Here is a 13,095-nt window from a genome sequence, read left to right on the forward strand (position 1 = left end):
GGAGATGTTACTGCATGTGGGATTAAAGGCCTTCAGTTCATGCTGACTTTCCAGTGCAGTGACAGAAGCAGCAGAACAGTAATTGCTGAAGCAGCCCTTGTATCTTTGAAGAATGCACACTGATTTTATTTTTTTTTTGCAAAGTATTTAAGCCTTCTTCTCCCCAAGCCCCCTTTTTTTAATCCCTTGAAGCATGTTAAGGAAGCAAGTATTCTTGATGGATTGCTTTATTCTCCCTTTATTTTCATAGCAAAGTATGCATCTGGTAAGTGCTTGTATATAGCTTTATGGACCCTGCCTGTGTTGAGGCAGCCAAATTATTTTCTTAGTATTGCCTTTGTCCACATTCCCTTGAAAAATTAAGATATTTTAAGGTTGTGGTGTTTTTTTGTTTGTAGATAATAATCTCTGTGATCAACTCTCCTCCATAGAGCAGTGTTTTCTACAGAACTTCGGAGTGTTGCTTCTTTTACACGTTCTGTTTGCTCTGTAACAAGTTCTCTTGGGCTTAGCCTTGGTATAGGGAGTTTTATTCTTGAGTTCAGGGGGAAGTAACCCTAGAGGTGAACAAAGTAGGTGCAGTGTTTCTCTACCTATCCAGAGCAATGAGTTGTATGCTTCCTTTTCTGGGTTCACAGCTGCAAATCTCTACATAGCCATCAGAGTATTAGACTTGCCTGTGATGATTGAACAGTATGCCCAGTTGTTGGTTCCAGATGCCTGAAAACCCTGGAGTGCTCAGCCTGTACCTATCCTGGTGTAAGGCTTTTGGAAAGGTGGGGCAATCTGGAGGAGCTCTGCTGTTGTTTTGCGCAGCTTTTGCTACTGTGAATGTTGCAACAGAGAGGGAGAGAGCAGCTTTGGGTGCAGAGGGATAGCCACCAGCCCTGATGATCTTTGTGCCAGCTTGCTTGAGGTTCAAGGCATAGACAGCTTGAGGCAAAAGTGCAAATCTGAACAGTTGCTAGGTCTAGTCAGAACTTCCAAATCAGGATATAGCACTTGTAAGCAGGTGGTGCAGTGAGAAAACAACCTTTTTCTCTTTGTTTGCAATTTAATAAGGCAAATGAAGTTATTATGTAACACCAGAGCACACTTGTTTTGATCGTGAAAGTTGACATATAAAAAATAATTGAATAAATTGTGGCTGGAGCCCCCAGATGCTGCAACTCCTTTCCAGAGCCTCTTTGATCACAAAAAAGCAGTCTTGCTCTTTCTTCTGCTTTGTGTAATGCACAGGTGGTCACACCGCTAATGAGTAAATCTCTTGGGTGATCTGACATCTGCTCTTCTGAATCATACTTGCTTTGGGGTTTTATATGCCCATTTCTCACTCTAGCATTCTGAGTATTTCATGTCGTCTGTTATAATTCCAGGATGCTGTACTTTTTGCTGAAACATGCCAGCTTCCTCTTTAAGATTCAAGAGTGATACTGGAATCAGTTTGTTGCTTTACTGGAAGTCACTTCCATGTGTTAGATCTGAATAGTTTATTTGCAACTATTTGGTGTGTGTGTTGCATGAAGGGTTAGCATCTATTGGGCAGAGACAGACAGTAGGAGAGTCGAGACACTTCTAATATGCAGCACTTTGTTTTTATGTAATGCCTAATTCTGATCATGGAGCATGGCAAGGAAATGTGCTGCTTCCTTCTCAGTACTCAGGAGGTTGAGATAAAGGAAGAGTCAGTCGTGCTGAGTGTCATTCAGTCTTTGCTTTCCTTCCTGACTTTTGTTGGGAATATTTTGAATTTTCCTTTTTAAAATCTTCCTTGTTCCTGCAGTCCTTGTCTGTTGTGGGAAGCAATTCGGCTTTTATTCTAAGCAAATGGTCAGGCCTTTACTCCAAGTGTTGGTAAAACTGTCTTGTTTGGTCACAAGAGGTAAAAAATAGCAGCTGTAGAAGGGATTTTGCCCAAGTCCAATCATTATACAAGGCTGTTGCTGTTTTTCCTCTTTCTTGCTATGAATCTCTAATTTGTTACCTTGCAGAGAAAGAATTGTCTCTTGTATCTGTCCCTGTCAGAAGTTCCCACAGAGTCTACCACACTTCTTTAATGTATTTTTTTTTTTTTTTTTTAGGAAAGGTGAGAATCTGAAGCTCGTGTGAGAGCCTGTGTTGAGAACCTGTGAAACTGAAGTTTACTGTCAGCTAAAATGTGACAGTGCAAGCAGGAGCACCCCAGGGCTTTTCCTTCTTTGCCCCAGTACTGTGTGCTGCTCTCTTTGCAAGGCAGCTCTGGGTCCTGAAGAACAGTCTGCAGCTTCTGAGTGCAAGGAAAGAAACAGTCTGGTAGTAGCTAGGGGAGTGCTGCTTCTGAGTGTGAGCTTCTGTCAGTCAGCAGGTGAACTGAGCTTGGCTTTAGAAAGGTCACTAAGAGAATTAGGATTGGTGAGAGTCTGGGTAGTCGTAATGGGGCTGTATAATCTCATCTGGCCTCAAGAGGTGAAAAGCTTGGCCTTCTCATCCTGCGGGGCAGGATTGCCATTACACAGTAATGGTTTTGATAGCAAAGCAAGTTTAAGAAGCCCTCTTCTTGCCCCTGCTTCCCACTCTGTTTCATGACTGGGCAATTACAGCTCTTTATCTGGCTGCGGTAAATTGGGTCATTGAACTGATCTGAGTTAAAAATAGGCATCCCATCATCAGCAGCATTGATGCAACAGAAGAGTTGTGACCAGTGGCAGGGAGAATCATAAACTTGTTTTGCTGCAGAGCCAAAGTATCTCATAACTGCACTCACTGTGTTGTCTGGTCTCTTTGTTCCACATTGTCAGTCAAATAGATTTGAAAGCAAAAGGGTTCAAGCTTGGTTGTGGTCAGCAGATCAAAAAATGCCATCTCAAAATTAGCTGTACTCCTCTCAGATTAATTTGTATGCTTTACAACTCTAAATAATAATTTCCTGCCTGCTGAATAGGCCCAGTCAAGAAGACTAATCAGTGTGCAAACATTGCTGCTAAAAAGTGTGGGTACAGAGTCTGACTGCCAGTGATGCATGAAGTGAAACAGAGTAGATCTCTGTCTTCTGGTGGCTGGGCTTGATTTTGCAAATTTGTTATCTGCAGAAAGGCTCCTAGGTTTCCTCCTTCCTTTACCTCTCATATGATTCATTAGTAAACACCCTCCCCCCCCCAAAAAAAAAAAAAAAAAAAAAAAAATCCCCAACCAGCTCCACCCTCCAAAAAAACCAAACCAAAACAACAGCCTCATCACATTACAGAAAGTCTTTCCTAACCTGCCATGGTGGGATCAGAAAGGACAAATTTAGAGAGGGTGGATGGTGTTTCTTATATGTACAGGAATGGCTGCAGGCAACTCTGATATCTCTTCATTTTGTGAAGCAAGATAAGGAATTTAAAGCATGTGTGAAGACCCCTCTAGTTTTCACCTATTCAACTGTTTTTTTTTTCCTGTAACTATCTCTTCAGGATCTTGTTTTGTGAATTTCCCCAGTATGGGCTGTGTTTCTATGTTATTCTCAGCCTGCCTGCTCTGCTATACGGACTGGAATAGTGTTTGCACACATCAATGCTCCCTGAACGAGCTCCTGCAGACCTCCAAGTACCATGGACGGACTGTGTTGTGTCCTGAGATATCTCTGACTGTTTCTGATACCTTACTTTTTGATCCTCCTTTGTTTTGCTTTTCTTCAGCTTAATGAATACTTTCTTATACAGATGTACAGCACTCTGCGTGATGAAACCCTGTAATGAGCAGCTGTAGACTGTGGGTTATTGTACAGTCTGAATGAGCAAGACACACAGAGAAAACAAGTTTGAAGAGAGTTGTGTAGGCCTAGCGGCAGAGTTTGAGCTAGAAAACCATATGGGCACTCTACTTGGTTCATTAATCAGGCTGTCCTAACAGTCTGTATTTGTGAGTTTACAATTTCTTATGCACTCAGAGAAATGGATTTCTTCTCAATACCCTCCTCTGTGTCCTAGGAGCTTTTTTTGTTATTTTTGTGAGTTAAAAGCATGTGAGGCAGACTCTTTGGGAATTGCTGAGGGAGAGGTGATCAAGGCTGGCAGGTTGGAAACATAGGTGATGCATAGCCTTCTCCTGGCTGAACTGTAGAGCAGTGCTGTTGGCCCAGCTGCATCCAGGAGCATGCATCATACTGCTCTGGTGCATGTGCTGAACATGACTGAAAGATTTCAGTGACCCTGTAGGTTTTATATGTGAAAGGATCCTAAAATAAGGGGGCTTCTTTCAAGATAGTTACTATGGAAAAATCCAGTCACCAGAAGCAACGAGCTGCTCCTGGGAGTCTCAGAATGGAAGAACTCTCATTTACCTACTTGGAGCAAGGGCGTGCACATGCATGCCCTGTAATTTCATAGCTGCTGCTATTGGAAGGGAGTGGGGGTTGTGTTTCTTGGAGCAGAAGTGTAAGATGAAATACTGCATTTTGCTAATAGGATTGAATGACCTGAAATATATCCATCTGGAATATGAGGATGGGAGGAGGGGACAGGATGATTTCTGACAAGTCTTATTGACACCCTGAACTGACTTTGTTCGGAAGTGTGGTCTTTGTTTTCAGCACAGTACTGAACAGAGATTTGTTAAGGATCATGCTAAAAATAGAATTATGGTTCCCAAGAGCACTCGAATAAGCAAGAGACTCCCACATCATTATAGCTGCCTTGGATTTATTAAAAATACAATATGTCAACCTTACTACTTGTGCCTTTCTCCTCAGCTCACCAGTTCCGTTGCAAACACTTTCCTAAAATGATGAGGGGAGCAGAGAGTGGAAGTCCCTGAATAGAAGCTGTGATAAAATTGAAGTGTTTACTGTAATGACCTATTTGCTCTTTCCTTTAGGCACAATGGCTACAATAGCCCAGAAGCACTTTTTGGAAGGGCAGACGTATTCGGTCCCCCTGATCCAACCGGACTTACGCAGGGAGGAGGCTGACACTTCAGTATCTGCAAAAGGTGTCGGGCGATATCTTCAACAGGTACAGTGCCATCACGTGGGGTTGGGGGCTTAGCCTTTAGCAATAGGAAACACAGTGCTGGGATAAGGTTGCAGCAGTAAAAGGGCATTGCATTGGCAAGCAGTGGAAGTTCAGAAAAGGGATAAAGAAGGGCCAGATGCACTTCAATAAAAGTTTATTGAATTCGGGTCTGTCAAAGTTAAGCATAATGAAATGGCTGCAGATAGCCAGAGGTTGGTTGTTATTAATTTTTTATTTAGTGGCAGACTCTCACAAATTGCGTTACTGCTTCTGCTGCAGTTATCCTTTATTCCTTCTTGCTCATGTTTTAAATGGGAGACTTTCTTATTTAGAGTATCTTGAAGATATGTCTTTTTGAGTCGTTGTGCCTGGAGCAGCGGAGTAGAAAATGTCTCTTTGTTCTGATCTCTGGGACTTACAAAACTGTTCTCTTTTGTCTCCTCTTCTCGCCACAGTCTCATAATCCATCTAAACTGATCTCTTCAGGGATTCGTCCCAGGCTTGCTGCTTCTTGCATATGGTCATCTTTAGGACTTGATCTATAAGACTACCTTTATAGCAGATCAGAGACATTATTGTGTTTGCCTCTAAATAATGGTAGATATTGTGGTGCCTTTTTTCATCTGATGCCATCTTTGATATCTCAGTGCCCTGAGATGGTGTGTCGTATCATTGGTATCACTTCAGTGGGAATCCTGACCACCTAGTTTGATTTTACTATGGTGTGAGCAGGACCATGGCATTTTTCTTCTTTTGAGTTTTTTTTTTGTTTTTAAGGGCAGATTGAAGTTCTTTGATTTTTGATAGTGATACTTCGAAAGGCAGCCTCTGGTGAAAGGGTACTCTCTAAGGCTGGGCTCAGGTCACTGAGGGAAATAAAGGCTTTTGGTTGAAATAGGCTTTGTTTGGGCAAGAGCTCTGGGCAAGGGCTGTATGTATGCTAGATTAGGTTGAACACAAGGTCTCATTCTTTTGTGCACTTCTCAGTATGGGAACCCTTCACAATAAAAGGCCAGGAGAAGGCTTTCTGGAGCTTCCTGTAACTGTGGAAGGCACCTCTCAAACTTGGGAGTGGTTGGCAGTGCTGTCCCTCTCTGTGGGGCAAATAAAGCTATTGATAAAACAGGAGTATTTCTTTCTGTGTCTCTTTCCCCCTCCCCCCCACCCCACGTGGCTCCTACTTGCTGCTTTGTAACGCAGTACCCTCTTATTTCCCCGGGGAGACAGGCCTGGTGGTTTGTATGCAAGTCACTCCTGAGTCCTAAACAGTGACTGTGATGCTGTTCCCTCGCTCTTTGGTGCACTCATGACTTTTAATTACCAATTTTTTCCAACAGCAGAGGAGGCTTCATTGGGCTCTTTGTTTGCTTTGCCTTTTCTCTGAGGTCTCAGCTCTCTGATATAATTAATAATGATTTAGTAATTATGCAGGCATCTGATTAAAAGTTCCATGACCTTGGTTGTTCCATGCCAATCAAGGGGCAAAGCTTTCAAGGTGAGAACTTTGCCACTTAGTGAAGAGTGACCTTTTATCTTCCCTTTCCTGAGATAAGGCAGCTCTGTCTTCCATTTCCAGGAAGGAGCTGCCTTATCTGGGGAAGCTGACTGTTCTCATCTGCAAAACAGCAGCTTGCAATGTTGATGGAGAGGAAACTTGTTCAGTGTGGCAGACTCAGCTGAGTGTGTCAAACTCATTACTTCAGTACTACAAAGATGCAGATGTTCTGGGGTTGTTTTGTGGGAACAGTTGGTACAGTGCTTTTGAGAGTGGCAAGCTGATTTGTGATTTGTTGAAGGTGGAGTGAAAGAGTCTCTCTTATTCTCTATGGAAAGAAGAATCTTTCCACAACCAAATATTTTTTTTTCCATTTTAACTGATCAAAGCTTCTGCTTTGAGTTGTTGCTGACATGACAATTGAGTATGAATTATTGACATTAACATGTCTATCCATTGTGCAAGGAAGGTGAGCTTTTTCTCTCTTTATTTGGAAGCTGGCTGAAGGCAACTGTGGTACTGTTGTAGTTGTAGAATAAATATTCCCTGGGCCAGTTGGTGGCTGTGCTGAAGCAGTAGTGGTGAAAAGTATCTGTGGATTAGGTCTTCTCAGAGGGGCACAAGAAAGACACCTTTGCATTTGGAGAATTGGGAGAAAGAAGAGAATCAAATTTCTTCCCCTTCCCCTCAGTTTGATGAATCTGTGAAATAACCCAGGAGACAAGTCTCTGCCAAGCAGTTGTCTTTCCAAATGCTCTCAAACAAGCTGACTTCCTATTAAGTTTAACTGTGGCAAGGTTCATGGTGAATGAGGTACTCTTGCAGAGTTCATCAGTTTGTAGAGAATCAAGGGATGTACAGGTGCAAAAAATGAGGTAAACCATGGCTGCGAGTGAGAGCAGACCCACTGGGAACAGCCTGGGAGAGTAGGTCTAGCAACCCATAGCAGCTAAACCTCTTCTGTACCTTGCTAACAGTGCACCTGGACTGCCATCTGGAATCACTAATAAAGAGCAGGGGGTAGCTCAATATCCCCATCTGTCATATTCCTAACCCTTGGAAACAGGGACCCATCTGACCTCTTCCACATGGAGAACAGCAAAGTACCACATCCTGCAGAGGGAGAGTGCTGACCTGGGCAGGCTCTTGGCTGCTGAGCAGTACAGGTTGATGTCGTAGGTCAGTACTGTCAACAGTCCCATCCTCTTAGGAAATCCTGTCGTCTTGGTGCTGATATCAGTACTGTGAGAAGATCGAGAGGCTGCATATGATTTCCAGGGTTATGTTTTGAAGTAATGGAAGTTTTAACCTTGTGCATGTTAAGTGAATTCATGTAATTACTCTCCTGTGGAAGCTGCAGTAAAGATCAGATTCATTGCCTGTAGCTACTGAGATTTTAATATATATCATTACTGCTTAAAACATAAATATTCTAACATAACCAATCTGACATAATATCTGTATGTGTTTAACTCCTGGACTTTTAAGGAGGGCTTTTGATATAGGTCACAGGAGGCAGAATGGCCAATTTAAACACTCAATTAGCCAGTTGTCTTTCATCTATTTTTTTAATCATTGCCAGCATTTTCTGGGTGACAGCTTGTGTTGGCATTGCATTGCTGTGGAATTTTTTACAGGAATGTTGTGTGATAAGTACTTCAGATAGGTGATGGGTTTAGCCTTCCTGAGATGCACCCTTGGTTAGCTAGGCTTGCTCTTTGGGATTTCTCAAATTCTGAGGAGAGTTTTTGTTGCCAGGAGATGTTAATAACTTCTAATATGTCAGTTCATTATTCAGAGTGTACACTTTTGTATAACAGATTTGTGGAAAATTGTCTATGGAGGTTGTGTCATGGGGTGTTACAGCAGTAGAAAGAAAAGAAATAGGTGGGGTTGGAATGTCGTTATCGAGCGTGGTCTCCTTTGCCTGTGATCCAACTATGTGTTGTCTGGTATTCAAAATTTCTCATCTGTGTGCTTCTTTTCTTTTCAGTTTAAGGATGAATTTCTGGGTTGATCTTTTAAAAAATCTTTAATCAGTGTTTTTTGCTTGTCTGGAATAGTATTTTGCTAAACAGGCATATCCTTCTTGTTCCTCCCCAATTGGATTCAAATTACTTTCATATTAAATATTTGAAAAGGGTTTTAATATTAAACAGAGGTTTGACTGAGAGCCATGCTTCTGAAAGTGGTAGCTGGGAAACAAAAGCATCGTGGAAGTGCTGTTAAGCATGGGGAGGATGTCTGGTAAGTGTGTGATTAAGGAAGGCAAGGAGTGGCTGGCTAGGCAGCAGAGCCTTAAGGGATGCTTGGGACAGGAGCATGTGAATAGTCCTGAAATTGAAAATGCAAACACCTTAATCATAAGGTGAATTTAGGTGTTCTCCCCCTTGTTTTAAACTTATTACTGTGATTGGTCATGATGATCAATGATGAAAATGGGTGACTGAATTTCTCCCTAAGGATGTACTTTGATTTAGGTAATCTGTGGAATGTATTATTAAATGTTTGTGGAAAACCGTAAAGAAGGGTCTTGCTGCAAGCTGTACTGTGTTGTTTGTTGTGCATTGTGGCTCTGGGATGCAGCTTGGAGCTTGAACACTGCATTGTAGCTGTTCACTTGCTGGCTCTAAGGGTTTGGTCTTACTAGAAAGATTGCTGCCAAGAAGGTGCCATCGTGATGTTCAGGTGAGTTTAAACCAGGAGGCTGGCTGTGGCACAGGGAATCAATTTTTCTCCAGTTAATTTGAGAGTGATGTGGCTTTTGTTAAGCAACAAGTCACGTCATGGTACTTGGAAGTTGTCCCAGAGGCCATCTGAGAGAGGATGCTAGGTCTACTTTAGTTTCAGATACCTCTCTTGAGGGGCTCTAGGAGCAGTCATTTGCTGCCAAGAATAAGCAGAAACAGTGAGCTAAAGGAGTGAGTGGATGGTCGTGCAGATATGAGTACATGGAGGATGGGAAAGACAGAGGGAGGGATTTTGCCTGCAAATATTGGTTATTCTTGTAGAAGCATGTCCAAGTAATGTGGATTTTTTTTTTTTTTAAGTGTAACACACACTTTGTAAGAAACTGCTCATTTGTTTTAGCTCTTATGGTCCTCTGGAAGATAAATTTAAAAGCTTGTGAAAATGTAGTTTGAGAGAGGCTCCCAAACTACTGGGAAGACTTTAGGAGGTGACATATGGGGGTCAGATCAGCATGCCCAGACTGTTAGTTGGCAGCTGGCAGTAGCAAGCATCCTATGCCCTCAAAAAGAGGTGAAAGGGTGGTGACTGGTCTGCAGAAGTCCAGATTACAACTCTTTCTGGATGCTACTAAAATCCCTGAGTTGAAATCATGAGGCATCTGAGGTCCAGGCTCAATTCAGATGCCTTGACAGCCCATGGACTGGGGCAGCGGGTGGGAAGGGGTACAGATAGAGCTGTCACAGCTTGAAATGAAATGGGAATAGTAGGAAAGAGGAGACTGAATGCTATTAAGTCATTAAAAGATTATTCCTTCAAAATGAAACAAACACGGTGGAGAATTAGCAAAACAGGATTCTCGCTCATCTCAGAAAGTGCTGAAAATCTGTCTTTTGGACTTCAGAGATTAAATGTGTCTTTTGAAGGAGAGGAACGCAATGCTAAGTTTGCTTCTGCAAGCCAGATGCTTTTTATGGCATTGTCGTTGAAACGTAGTGATGGTTACTTAAGCCCTTGCTCTAAGTCTACTAACAACAGCTCTTCCACATCAGTTTCTTTCAGTAGCAGTCTGTTTATCTTTAAATCCCATTCCCCCAAAAGGAGAGTGATCAATCTGTTCTGCCTTAAGTGACTGAAAGGCAGGCTTGAACTTGATAAGAGAGCTGTAGCCATCTGTACACTACCAAGGCCTCCAGCATAGTTTAAAACAAGTAATTAAAAGAAATAATTGAAGTGCTTCACCTTCAGTATCCTTCTCCAAGCAGACTTAAACTTCTCGCACCTAATAGCAGGTCTGCAAATAGAGGTACATTTTAACAAATAACTAAAAGACTCAGTGCTGACATTAATGCAAAATGTTTCTCAAAGCATGAGATGAATTTCTGCTAGCTACAGAAAACATTCTGTAGGAATGGGAGGAAGGGCTCTTAATGCTTGATTTTACGTCTGAAAATAAAATGATAGAATATTGTGTCCAGAATGCTGAAATGGCCATCCAGGAGCACAGAGGAAATGCAAGCCTTGCCCATATCCTCAGTCGCTAAAAATAAAATGAGTGGTTTAGGTGCAATCACGTTAAACTGCTGATATATCAATTTGCTGTAAGTAATAAAAGTGTAGGAAAATGAAAAAGTTGCAGGAGAGGTGTTCTCCCACTTCTGGGGAATTGGTCTTAAAGCTGCTTACCAAAAGGAGGCAGACAATTTCAGGCTTAATGGAACTCTGGAGAGGATTCTCTCTACTCTTACCGGGCCATTCGTGGTAGTGGAATATCTAGTGGAAATGTGAGACAGTTTGATCGAAACAGATGGCATATGCAATAGGAACAGCAAACGGTAGGGAAAAACTTAAGTAACTTTGGTACATATGGTTTGTTGTTTTATTTTAGTTTGTGGTTTTTTAACCCTGGCAGTATAGTCTCTTGTTAGTACTATGTGCATTGTTGGAGAAAACTCAATATTTTGTAGCATCTTTGAAGTTCTGATGAGCTGATTCTCTCCCTCCTACTTAAAGACAGGACAAGACAGACTCCCTGAGAAAGCATGTAAGAGATTTGAAAGTAGGAAAAAGTCGAAGATGCACTTACCTATGTAAGTGCAACTCAATAGCTGGAAAAATATCTGACAGAATATGCATTGTGGCTTGACCATCCTGAGGCCTGAATCTGTTCCTTCCTCTCTGGACAACTTTCATTTGGCTTTTGCGACTCTGGGGACATCAGATCATTCTCGTGAGGAGGATTTGCTGCTTCTCAAAGGGTGGAGTGATACTGAAAGAGTGAGGCAAGGCTGCTGTTTCAGTAAAAGAGGACTTTGCTTTGAAGGTATTTGGTTTATTTTCTTTGTCATAAGCAAGGGGGAATCCCACCTTTAACTTCTAGAGGATTGATTGTGGCAACACTGATAATTTGTAACAGGGGAGTTGCTGTCTACAACTATGTAAGTTTGATTTCCTGAAAATAGGTGTCCCAGAAGAGTCTGTGATAAATCTTAACACACTTAATAAATTCTTGATTGCATGGGAACTTCTTGCTGTGCAGACTGTTCATGAAGCAGAACTTTGCATCTTAAAGAAAATAAATAATCAAAAAAACATTTGGCCCAATCACATGCAGTTCATAGTGGGTTTCTAACTTAATTTTCTTTCTGTTCATGCAGCAGAACTTTGCATCTTAAAGAAAATAATCAAAAAAACATTTGGCCCAATCACATGCAGTTCATAGTGGGTTTCTAACTTAATTTTCTTTGCTTTTTGTTTGTATTTTTATGGGTCTGTAGGCTAAAATCAATTTACTACCACCTATAGACTCCCTGTAGCTCAGAAAAACTTTTCTAAAATGTTGAAAGAGCTATAATTTTGACATGAGAGATGCCACGTGTAGTAGCAACCATTGTTTATTATTCAAAGGCCGTGTTCCAAAACAGATAAAGCCAGTTTCAAAATCATCTATGGAAATAAAACCTATAACAGGAAGAGGCAAAAGAAACAAGTGTTAGACCTATTTGTGGAGGTGAGCAGTAATTATCTTGATGAGCATTGTCTTCTTTCACCAACAATTATTTAAAGCACAGTCAATTTGAAGACAGAGCTGTGACTAAGTTGAAGACTAGATCATTTTGTATACACCCAGCTGCTATAAATTGGTTTACACCTTTATGAGCTATCTTGTAGCAAAAAGTACAGAGATATAATTACCCCTGCTTTTACTGCTTGAAGAAGTGGAAACCCAAGAGGACCTCTCTGCTATTGATAAGATGTAACTTTTTGCTTACTTCACTGTTCCTGGATTGTCAAGGTAGTGTGTGAATAGCCTGAAGCCCAAGCACTACGCAATTGCAGTGAAATAACTTTCTTTGAAGCTGAGTGTAGCAGGGTCTGAACCAGCTGATGTTTGTGGAGACTTATGGGCTTCGGAAATACTGTCTGATGCATTAATGCAGTGAGTTTTTAAATGGCTGGAAGTTGTAACATCCTAGAGCATGAGAGTAGCGTATCCAGAAATAATAATGGTGATGTTGTATCCATAATGATTTAAAGGTATGTGAGAAGATAATTCCACGCTGAACCCTAAAACAGGCTTTTCTGCATAGCAAGATCACTCAGAGTTCTTTTAGAAAGAAGTAAAAAAATTTGACAGGGGATGGAAGTGGTGGTGATCTGTTTTTACCATGTGTCAAAAAGACTTGTTCCAGTGAGCAATGTAAGTCTATGTAATGAGATCACCTTTGCATGTTTATTTTCTGTTAATTCTCAAGCTGCGTGGGCATGTTGACACCTTTTCTAGGCTCATCTCTTGAATGTTGTTTCAGAGTTCCTACCTGATTCAGACAGATGCTAACGTGAATAACTTGTATGTGGTGTTCATAAATGTTCAGGGTGCCCTAAAGGTAGTGTTGCGTTAAAGGTAGGCAGCAGTTCAGTGTGAGTGCAATGGGAAGGTGT

General features: G+C 41.5%; 1 protein-coding gene across 1 annotated transcript in view; it reads left to right on the forward strand.

The window, feature by feature from the left end:
- The first annotated feature begins 4,838 nt into the window (after positions 1–4,838).
- LOC104464777 (WAS protein family homolog 1-like) overlaps positions 4,839–13,095 on the forward strand; it is a 33,158-nt gene continuing 24,901 nt past the window's right edge. Inside the window, 2 exon segments of the mRNA XM_010077604.1 lie at positions 4,839–4,924; positions 4,926–4,970. Of these exon segments, the coding sequence (XP_010075906.1) occupies positions 4,839–4,924; positions 4,926–4,970 (131 nt within the window).

The sequence above is a fragment of the Pterocles gutturalis genome, unplaced genomic scaffold (assembly GCF_000699245.1).
Source record: "Pterocles gutturalis isolate BGI_N339 unplaced genomic scaffold, ASM69924v1 scaffold4253, whole genome shotgun sequence".
NCBI classification, from domain to species: domain Eukaryota; kingdom Metazoa; phylum Chordata; class Aves; order Pterocliformes; family Pteroclidae; genus Pterocles; species Pterocles gutturalis.